This window comes from Seriola aureovittata, chromosome 2 (assembly GCF_021018895.1).
Source record: "Seriola aureovittata isolate HTS-2021-v1 ecotype China chromosome 2, ASM2101889v1, whole genome shotgun sequence".
NCBI classification, from domain to species: Eukaryota; Metazoa; Chordata; class Actinopteri; order Carangiformes; family Carangidae; genus Seriola; species Seriola aureovittata.
In genome coordinates this window covers 28,081,792-28,092,803 of record NC_079365.1, presented here as the reverse complement: position 1 = coordinate 28,092,803, position 11,012 = coordinate 28,081,792, and the positions used below count along the sequence as shown (strand labels likewise).

At 38.3% G+C, this 11,012-nt stretch overlaps 1 protein-coding gene across 2 annotated transcripts; it reads left to right on the top strand.

Moving 5' to 3' along the window:
* Positions 1-1,253: 1,253 nt before the first annotated feature.
* nicn1 (nicolin 1) lies at positions 1,254-9,796 on the top strand. Of its 2 annotated transcripts, none has more exons than XM_056365324.1 (7): positions 1,254-1,402; positions 2,437-2,583; positions 3,536-3,715; positions 6,131-6,244; positions 7,548-7,616; positions 8,078-8,182; positions 8,677-9,796. In XM_056365324.1, exons 2-7 carry the CDS (start codon positions 2,437-2,439, stop codon positions 8,716-8,718), a joined length of 657 nt encoding a protein of 218 aa, XP_056221299.1. In that variant the 5' UTR covers positions 1,254-1,402; the 3' UTR covers positions 8,719-9,796. The 2 variants fall into 2 exon arrangements, with proteins under 2 accessions (XP_056221299.1, XP_056221290.1); XM_056365315.1 differs by having other exon boundaries at positions 2,434-2,583.
* The last annotated feature ends 1,216 nt before the right edge of the window (positions 9,797-11,012 follow it).

Here is an 11,012-nt window from a genome sequence, read left to right as displayed (position 1 = left end):
TTCATTATTACCTCTATATGCAGTATCAATCTGGAATGATCCCATTATGACTGTGTATACAGTGAATGCATCTAAAAAATTAAAAAGAATTCATGCATACAATGGAATAATGTGAAATTTGTCTCACTGACAACAGTTTATAAATGATAGAATATATTTGTATTCCATGATCATATTTGTTATACAAAAAAAACTGAGGTTTTCTAGGTTAGGCTACATGTATACAGGCTAATTATCAACTAGATATTACTACACAAAATGTGCTATAATAAACGGGAGAGAGATCCATTAAAGGGTCAGAAAGATGAAGCCCAGATGATTAATTCATTAACTAGTTACACATTAATATAAATGTATCAGGACTGTGTCAGGAGATAACACAGCGTTTAATGACCCACAACATTAGATAACTGGAGTCGCTTGTTTTCATTTCCATAAAAAAGGATTTTGAATAAAGTATATTCAATTATGCAGGACTGTACTCAGTGGAGATGCTACCAGTTCTCTTGGCTAAGCATTGGCCGGAGGAGATTAAACCAGGAAATGCATTTATCAGCTTTGATTCTGTTTCACCTCTCATGAGTGTGAAATCCTTCAGTGGCTGCCATCAGGATATTCTATTCAGAGTCTTACAAGTACATTCGAGACTTACTTAACAAAGTATGTCAGTTCTGTATGTGTGGGTTCTTGAGGCCAGCAGAGGAGGCGGACAGGTTAGCAAAACAAGCTCTACAGAAAGACACTATACAGTTGCAAGTCCCATTAAACAAATCAGAGGCCAAGGGAGTAGTTTGGAGTATAAAGCATTGGAAGAGTGGAACAATGTATTGATGGGAAGGTTTTAAGGTACAATTTAAATAACAAAGTCAATCTTCACATTTAGAAACATACAGTTGCTGGGTGAAGTATAGAAGAACTCGTGTTTTAAAATTTGGTCAATCAGATTAAAGAAAAAAAAACACTGAAGATAATAACAAAGCATCACTTTTTTATGTGAGCATTAGGTTGAAGAATTTGTTTTGAATGTAATCATGGATTGAACGTGTGAACATGAACATTATGAACATCTCGGGAAGGGTAGAATTCAGAATTCTAACTGTCCAGGAGATTAGGCGATAGAGTTTTGTTATATTTCATGAGACAAACAGGGTCAATGGGAAGGTTTTAATCTCTGTTCGACACCCGAAGCAGAAGGTGGCGGCGGTGGAAGAAGAAGCGATAACGCAGCCAGCTGAGAGTGCTGCTGGCCCTTTAAGACTCTTGTTGTTGCCGTGGTTACAGTCAGGAGAGAACACAGAGAGTATCTTTAGCATGTCAACATCTGCGACCTCAAGCGTTTCAGTCTCACTGTGCTCTCTGTCCTGGACTTTCACTAACTGTGCTTCCTCTCTGACAAAGAAAGGCAAGTATGGAACCAATACAAAGTCACTTTATCGATTTATTGGAGTCTTATTTCACCAATAACGCCTCACTCGTCTGTTAGCTGTTGTGCTAGCTGCACTGTTAGCTTCCATGCTAACGTCGCTAATTTCGCTATCTTCTTGCACAGTTGATTTGCAGCATCACAAGATGAATATTAAACATTAAAAATCGTCAGTGTTGCTGCTACGCTGTTGAATCTTGGTGTGCCCTACTGGCTGTTTTACACTCCTGACATGTCGCTGTCCATGGTGCTAGCAGAAAAGAGAGCATGATGATGTTGGTTCAGAATAACGTTAGATTTATTCCGTTTTTTAGTCCTTTTAATCTACTGAGAGAAATAATAGACGACAATGAGCATATAATGTTAGTAAATGTCTAAATTTTGAACGTAATTGCGTTTTATTTCCATTTACTTAATAATTTCATTCTCCATTTCACAGTTCATCTCTTATCTACTGTTATATGAACTGTAGAACATAACTGAATACATAATGAAGCCGTTAATAATTAAAGACTTGTTTCGAGACGTATTAGTTGAAAATACTACATGACAGTTTAAATTATAATTTTTCTGATATGTTTTTTCACAATTAGTACAATAACATTACAATAACTACTGTCACTAAAATGATTTTTACTTCGTGAAGAGTCCAGTATTTATGAGCATGTAAATAATCATTCAAAAGTTGAACAGCTGTATACAAGAATCAGGTTTCCACATCACACTGTATGAGTTTCATATTGAACCACAATGTCATAAGTCCTGTAGGTACATCCAGGTGTTAAACTGAGATCTAAGGTGAGCTCAGATAAATTTTCCCTTTAACAGATGAATGTGAAAAAAAAAAAACCTTAAAGATTTACTTAATCTGAAACTAAGGGGGCTTTGCCCAGACCATGAAAAACAGGCCCTGACCAAAAATACACAAAGTAGTAAGCCATGGTGAGAACCAACCATGGTCTAAATGTGTGTACTTTAAATTAAGTGTGAAATTCTTTATTTGTTTCCAGAAGATGAGTGAAAGCACTGATGACATCAAGGCTGTGACCTGCACAGTCAAACCTCCAGTGTACCTGCAGATTGGAGACACCAAAGTGGACACATCTCACTCTGGTATTTGTGTTGTTGATGTCACCCTCCCCTTCGGAAAGCCTGCCAATGTAAGTTACCGCTTACCACAGAAAGCTGTTGACTACTGGTAATGCACAGTATCTGGTATCCACACTGAAAATAATTGCTATCATGTTTTATTATCGTCTACGTTTTCACCTCTTTGTCTGAAGTTTCTAAAACCTTTAATTTGAACAAACATCTGTATTATCACAAACGTCTCATAGAACTGCAGGCTAACATGTTTCCTATTCTCTTAAAGCTCTGGTTTGTGTGCTGACCATACATTGACCTTAGAACTTATAACTACTGTATTACGAGAAGAAAATATACCATTGTAGGAGAATACACAAAGTACCATTTTCCTTGAACTTTTTCTTTGTTTACATCTGTGTTTCTGGTGTCTTCTATTGGTATTGTCTAATAAAGCAGAAAAAAAATGCACACATATATACAAATCATTTTCTTTAAATAAAACACTTTATTCCGGTCTCGAGAGACACTTCAAACATTTTAGGCATTGACCTACTTTTTAGCATTTAATCCTAATTAAAAATCATTTTTAATGCAGAGTGACTCCTCATTAGCTCAAAGCCTCAATCTTCAAAGGCATCTGCCTGGAGCAAGTTTATGCATAAAGGCATTATCTCTAGCAGGCTTTTTGATGGTACTGTCTTTAGCTTCTAATGCTAATACTGTGATTTGGCAGACTCAGTGTTTCTTAAACAATAGGTTAAGACGCAGTGTGGACTGGAGGCATGTTTCCTCTGGGCACCACTATGGTTTAGTGAGCCAGATTTATTGTGCAAGATGATATTTTTAAGTTCCATTTCATCCAGCAGGTCACCAGGGAACCTCTTTTTATTTATTTATTTTTTAAAAGTTGGGTCCAAGGCTAAAAAGCAATTTACCTGCCTGCTCATCTAGATCAGATCATCTCATCAGATAATACAATGGTGCTTGTATATTATTTGTAATCCACTGTCACTGTCTGTCTTTCAGATTGAGGAAATCACCTTTAAGAACTACTACACGGCCTATGTGACTGTGCGTTTGTTGAGGAGGAGCCCCGGGCAGGAGGCCCCTGCTAAGTGGTGCACTGCTCTGAGAGACCTGCCCCTGATGGACAACCCCCACACTGAGGGGGGCTCCCAAGACTACTACTCCATTCACAGGGCACAGGTGGGGCTGGAGCATATATGTGCTTGTTGTGCTGATAGATACAATATTAGCATGGAGCCGCATATGGCGACACCACTGTAGGCTTGCCAGTGCTGAGGAGTCTTGTTGTCAATTAACAAGGGAAGCAGGTGATGTTACAGTAGTGGGCTCCTGACTGTGAGATTGATAGTTTGAATAGTAGAGAAAGCTGCGATTAACTACTAAACTGATATACCTTGGCACTACCCTTGTTTACTCCTATGCACATTATGAGCGCCACTTGTAAACATCCTAATAGCAGCAAAATGTGAAGATGATGAGAAATTGTTGTTGTTTTGGTGCCCCCCCGCAGCCAAAAACCTTACGATGCGGAAACAATGCTGGGGGCCCTTTAATAATGCTACTTAGATAAATCTTTCTTATATCCTAGTGAACATCAAGTGACAGCCCACTATTCTACGTGGCTGCAGCTGAACAGCATATCCCATTGGGCACAAAGCTAACACAGCCTGCCAGTTCTAAGTGCAGTTTATTTTGTCTCTCAGCTGGTGTTGGAGGCGAGCCAGCCAACTATTCAGGAAAGGCACAATAAGCATTGTAATGTTGATATATGGAGACAATACAAACTGAAATATTTTCCATTTCCTATATTTATTTCTTGTTTGTTCTCTATGCAAATAGAGCCAGATGGTGAATGCTGATTCAAATTTTGTTTACCTCAGATGGTGCTCCGAGCCTGACACAGTTTAAAGAGTGATTGTGGTGGTGTAAATGATGTTTATTCACTTTTTATGGGTGATTGTTTGTCATATTTAGCCTGAAGGGATGTTGAATGCATACTTTTACCACAGTAACCATTATCACACAAAGCACAATAGTTGTCTCTCTGAAGAATGTACCTCTGGGACACTGTCTCCCCTCACCTATCCACTTGTCACAGTGGCTGTTAAATCACAAACTTTGCTTGGAAATTTTGTAACTGCTGTGAATGCTGGACAGTAATGTTGAATTTCATCATATTTTGATTGGGCGCCAGAGACTCCCACCAATGACCTGCACCTTACACAACAGGCTGCTGCTACCCACCTAATCTCAGTACACATTAATATTAATATTGCACATTTCAGTAACTAATATCATAAACAAACTTTGAAGCTGCCGGTCCAATACCGTTTCTCTTGACCTGTGTGATCTCCACCAACTAATTCAGGGAACTTACACACCAGTAAATCAGCTCCTGTATCGTTTTCCTCTGTTGTTTTTACAGTTGCCACGGTCACAGAAACTAAATGAAAACAGTTAGCAGCAGTAGAAAAATAGCTGTGTACATTCAGAGGTTGCAACTGCCCTCTCTCTCTGTGCCGCTGCCATTGACCTTTGCTGCACAGCTGTCGTCATGTTTACATTGGAAACAACAGAAGCGTAGGAGAAGGCAGCAACTGCTTTGCTGTTTCAAGTCTTTAAAGTCTGTTTCATTCAGTTCTGAATTTTTTAGGATTTCAGCCCCAAAGTACAACATCAGTGCAACAAAAGTGATCAGAACAGGTCTGATTTCCAAATTGACAAGTTTATAAACAAACCCCACAGTTTCCTCAGTTCTGACCTGGGTTGTGTCCAATGCAACATGGCTCCACATGGTGAGGAACTGACCTGAGCAAGAAACCAGATTGTGAGATGGTACAACAGCATCAGCAGCACACTGAACATGAGCTGAAACACAGCTGCAGCAGTGGTTAGGAGGAACAGGAAGAGCCATACTATCAATAACAGAAGGAGCAGTTGCTATTTATGAAAAACAGACAGGTAAGTGCTTCTGAGTTGGGATAAGGATTATCTGTGAGAACTGGTGTGTCAGTGAATGATCAGGCAGCATGAAGGACACACTCTTCAGACAGAGTCCAAGAAGAGAAGCCACTGCTCACAAAACTGCAAATTAAGCTTTGCCAAAGAACAAACTATGACTTGGCCAAGTATGTCTCCTGACTTGAATCCTGTATAAAACCATTGGTGTATTTTAAAGCAGAAGGTTGAGCAACAAAAGCCCTCCAGCAAAGAGCAGATGAAAAGAATCAGAACATCTCTCCACAGATCTGTGCGAGACAGGTATCATCCCTACCCAGGAGGATGGACATATTAAATATTAAAAATATAAAAGAATCTCACTAATGAAGGGTGAACTGACTTTTTAAAAATGGACCTTTCAATATTATAATTAAATTTGTCAAATCTTTCTGTTTTTCAGATTAACTGGCTTCATTATTCTTTGGCTAAAAACAAATAAAACTGTGTTAAATGGACAGAAAGTTGCAATTGCTTAATGTTTTAGTTGTGTGTACTCAGTTTTTTTCTATACTGTAATTTCCCTGTCCAACAAATATTGAAAAACCATGTTGTGTTTAATATCGTTAATGTTATTCTTTATTGTTGTTTGTGTAGATGCAGGTGGAGCCAGATCATGTGGTGTCTGTACGACTGATCCTGAGACAGCCGTCCTCTGCCTGGCTAACCTTCAGCCTCGAAGACATCAAAATATACCCTCACATGGAGCCGGTTAGTTTTGTTTTTTTGTTTCCTTTAGACAAGAATGTGTTCAGATCTTTTGACAATAAAAGAAAACAAACATTATTCACAAACTCAATGAGACAGCAAAGATAGAATTAAAGTACTTAATGAGGTCTAAATGCCACTGAGAGGGGAGGTAGTTATTCAGGGATGTAACTGCTCCCTGAGCTTTTATGTACAGAGCATTCGGATAATATTACACAGACTTGCTTGATTTGTAGTGTAATTATGCTTCTGGCTTTTATTTTATTTTTTGCCAATTTAGTGTCTGCATCCTTCTCACCAATTAAGGAGACTATAGTTTGTCTGTTGGCTGTTACACACACCCAAAACGCCAGTAAAGTCGAGACATTTTCCTGTCACCTTTGTAAACATTGCACACTAATGACATTATCAGTCAAATAATTCTGAATGTTTGTAGCCATGTGTTGCCTTCACAAAATGATCCTTACCCAAAAATGAACTGAGGGGAACTGCCGAGTCAGGAAGTAATTCTCTCTGTCACTACGAGCGACACTTTTCACACACTGATCGTCATGTGATCTATTGTTGATATAAACATGTTGATTATAGCTGCTTTAAAAGTGTGGTCTTAATATATTAAAAGAAGAAAAAGTGACTCACGAGCTCTGTTAGATTCAAATCTGATGGCAACAGGGCAGCCTGAGTGTGTTTGAGGGAGACCCATAAATGAGGCAGGATTCCAAGCTCTTTCCAATTTCTTTTAATTTCTTTCCATTTGTATGTGTGTGATCCATTTGCACGTACTATGGCTGAGGTCAAATAAAGACAGAACAAAGGAAGGAGGAAGTATATGTAATCTCTCTCTTAAGTGGTTGCACCTGAGGAGGGCGGTTCCTTTCCAGGCAGGAGTGCTTGAGTTATCCTCCATGCTTACTGGTGTGATCATGTGACTCTCGACAGGAACTGACATTTTTTTTATTTGCTAATTTTGCTGGATGACACATGAACAAGTTGTTTGTAAGTCTGTTTGTGTTTCATTTGTAACTGAGCGATGTGAAGCTTAAAGTTAGTACTTTTCAATGTGATTATAGCATCTTTCAGTTTTGAACCTGAGGGAGGGATGATCACTGGGATCTAGTGACATATGTAGCTGTCTACTATATTGCTATTCTTGACAGCACCACCAGATGGGGCCAAAGGAAAGACTAAATCCCACACACACTGGGTTTAAAAAACAAGAATTTAAAATCAAGGTAATTAAATTATTCTACACTGATTGCAAGGTTAGACTCAACTGTACTGTTTACATTGCTGTTCCTCCCTCCAGGACCCAGAGAAGGAAGTTTCTGATTGGCTGTCTGACCTGACGCTGGTTGACCAACACCCTGACCTGGAGGTACACATTTTGTGTGTGTGTGTGTGTTTGTGTGTGTGAGAGACAGGCCCATGGCGACCATTAAAGACACTGAGGTCATGTCCTACACTTTGTTTTAAGCTTTTATTCTCAATATAAATGAATGATTAGTTCCCCACCAGAAGTGTGTGTGTGTGTGCAGAATCTACAGTATATCCAGTGAAATCTGGTGATCTAAATTTTTTGATAAACCTCTCTAATGAAATAATGATTATTGATGATTGTTACCAATGATATTATTGAATTTAATTACCCTACTTCTCAGGTGAAAAAAAACAACAGTCTCAACAGTGTAAACGTTGTTTTTAGCCCATGAAAACCTTTTGAAGGTTATTACAGAATGAATAAAAAAACAGTTTAATGAAATTAAACAAAGCAATTTTGACACTTTACATTACTGTGGCTTCTTCTGACTGACATCTGTTTCCCTGTGTGTCTCCCAGGGCCTCCCAGACCCCCAGACTGTATCATCCAGTATCCAGCAAATGTGGGCTCTGACTGAGGTGATGCAGACCAACCAGACTACAGCCTCCATTGGACGATTTGATGTGAGTCTGAAACACACAGATCGTCAATGTGTTTAAGCATTATTCACAGGTAACACAGAAAGCTACCTTAGCGGTGGCTATGTGCAGTTAGCTTGGTCTTTATTGTGTCAATCAAAGTAACAAGTTACTTATTGAGTATTGAGCGATGCCCATTACCTGTTTAGAATTTACAATTCAATCATTGTTGTTGAGTGCTCTCAGCTTCTTATACTTGATCCTTCATCAGTGCCTTTATTTTTCTTTTTTTTCAAAAGTAGTTATGTAAACAAACCAACATCATCCTCCTTAAGAAGCATCATTTTATTCAGTCAGTTTACAACAGCCTTCATAGCTGTGTGGATGTAATCATTGCTTTTCACTATCGGTGCCTGACTTGTTTACACAATTGAAAGATATGGATTTAGCATGGTCTTTACATGCCCATGTGTAATCAGCCAGAATAGCTGAAAATCCTTGTGTGAAAAAAATGAATTACTTATCGTTTCTCTCCACAGGTGGATGGATGCTACGATATCAACTTGCTCTCCCTGACGTAACATGGCCATTGTGCTCTTGCATGCACATGAAGCCCACTTTATAGAGGAACAATAATGAAGACACTGTCTGTTTTTGAACCATTAACAACAGCTTCAGAGAAGAACAAAGAAAAGGTTGTATATAGGTATATGATGCAGGAATGGCTGGGCATGATGTGACAGTGAATAACAGACGTCTGCTGCTTTTTTTCTTACTTGAACACTGACGAATGAGAGAGGTATTTTGATTTCATTTATTTCGACATACTTTTTTTTAATGTTCTGGTCATAAAACTACTCAATCATTGCTATACACTTAAGGGCATACGGTATACATATATTTTTTTCTTTTTCCATCATTTTGAGGAGGAAGTACAGTACATTACATTTTTACTGACGCAATTATTTATTAAGATATGTAATAACCTTACTGCTCAAATCCTGCAGTGTGGCACTGTAACACTGTAAATTGTGTAATATCAATATTTAGCGTTCTACTGTATCCTGATAAAACTACTGGATGACTTTTCCCTGTAATTGGTTGACCTGTGTTGAGGTGCGGGATGGCGGGCTGCAGGAGGTTTTAATGAGTCCCATTCATTGTGAAAACAGTACTCCACACCATACAAGGCTGTAAATGTTTAATGGTATAAGGGACAAGGGAAAAAGTACTGCACCAGTTTCTGTAATGCTGCACAGTATGAAACACTTGGTGGCAGCAGTGGATTATCTAAGAGGTACTGTTAACATCTATCTTTGTGAGGACCAAGACCTTGAGAGGACACTTTAGGAAAATGAGAAGAATCTCGTCTGTCTTCAGGTCTTTGAAGGACTTTTGTTGTTAAATGTTTGATTTTTGAGGTATGGATAAGCCAGGGCTATGCTGTATAGCTGTGATAGTTAAGACACAGGTTAGAAGCTCAGATGCGAATTATGTCAGTGAGGGTCCTCACAAGTGTTGAAGTAAAAATGTATGTGTATGTGTGAGAAAGCTGATGGAACTTGACAGAAGTCTACTTTCTGAAAATGTTTTACAAGCCTATATGTTGTGTTATTTGCAGCTCCTGTCGCCACATGTCAATAAAAAACAACTAATGTTCTTGTCGTTGCTGAGCAGTTATCAAACAATATTAACTTCTGGGATTCTTCAGGGAATATGGTTCCAGACTCTGTTCAGCAGCTGCTGCTGAAAAATAAAAAATAATAGAAAATCCCAATGGTGTGTCCTAAAATCAGCCGGTGTTCTAATTTTATTTTAAGTACAGAACAGTATTGTAGATTCTCAAGAGGTTCCCTCCACAATGCTGACTGAAGGAAAGAGGACAAGTAGTTTTTCTTCTGCTTCCCATTGTTTTACTTTGCAGAGAACAGCCTTGTCTTTGCCCATGTTGTAAACACTCTGACATCTGACAACTGACAGTTACAGTACATATGTACAAGCACCTTGCAGTTTTGATAGGACCCCACATACTGTATAGTTTATTTATAATTTATATTAAGGATAAACATTCTGTACAATCTCAAATGTACTATAGATTCTGCCACTCTGTAACTCTAACTGTAGCTTTATATCAGTATGTTACTCAGAATATTAGTAGTTGCAACACTGAACGTGTCTTTCTTGATTCAGGGTAATAAATGGGCCTGGCAGTAATGTTAAAGTTGGTCCGATTTGAAGCAATAGAAGTGATTTTGTCCCAGGTTTCAGGTTGAATAGAGCATCAGTCTCAGCAGACAGATAATCCCTGATTTGCACTCTGCTTGTCTTCATTACTAGATTCTTATCGCTTACCACCAAGTCTGTCAACCAGGATGTTCATGAATATCGTCACAGGTGGAGTGTGTGTGGGATTCTTTGGTCTGACTGCACTGGAAACAGCAGTTGAGGTGATTCCCTGTGGTTCAGTTCCTAGACCTGATGAGGGACTTGGATTGTTTATTATTCATTCAGCCATTTCATTCACATGCAATAACTGTTGAATCTTATTTGCATCTTATTTGCAGCAGTGAAACAATCGATCATTTACTGAAGTAAAACTATTAAAAGTCCTGCATTCAAAATTATACTCAAACAAAAAGAGGTTTTACCAACTAGATATAAATAAGAAAAAGTACTTGTGATGTTACAGTGTTTTAATTTCCTATCATTGGATCATGACTACTGATCTATTAGCTTGTACCTTTCATCAACAGAAAAGGACTTCACATTAAGAAAAAAAATGAAATCATAGTTTTTATTATATTGATAATTAATTATATTGATTAGTGATTATCATTTATACTTTCTGGTTAGTTGAATCTATCATTATGAATCA

Excerpts from the sequence above, each read along its gene's own strand:
- nicn1 (XM_056365324.1), top strand. The coding sequence starts at position 2,437 with ATGAGTGAAAGCACTGATGACATCAAGGCTGTGACCTGCACAGTCAAA. Across the intron at positions 2,584-3,535 it reads CCTTCGGAAAGCCTGCCAAT|ATTGAGGAAATCACCTTTAA; the intron begins GTAAGTTACCGC and ends TCTGTCTTTCAG. Across the intron at positions 7,617-8,077 it reads ACCAACACCCTGACCTGGAG|GGCCTCCCAGACCCCCAGAC; the intron begins GTACACATTTTG and ends TGTGTCTCCCAG.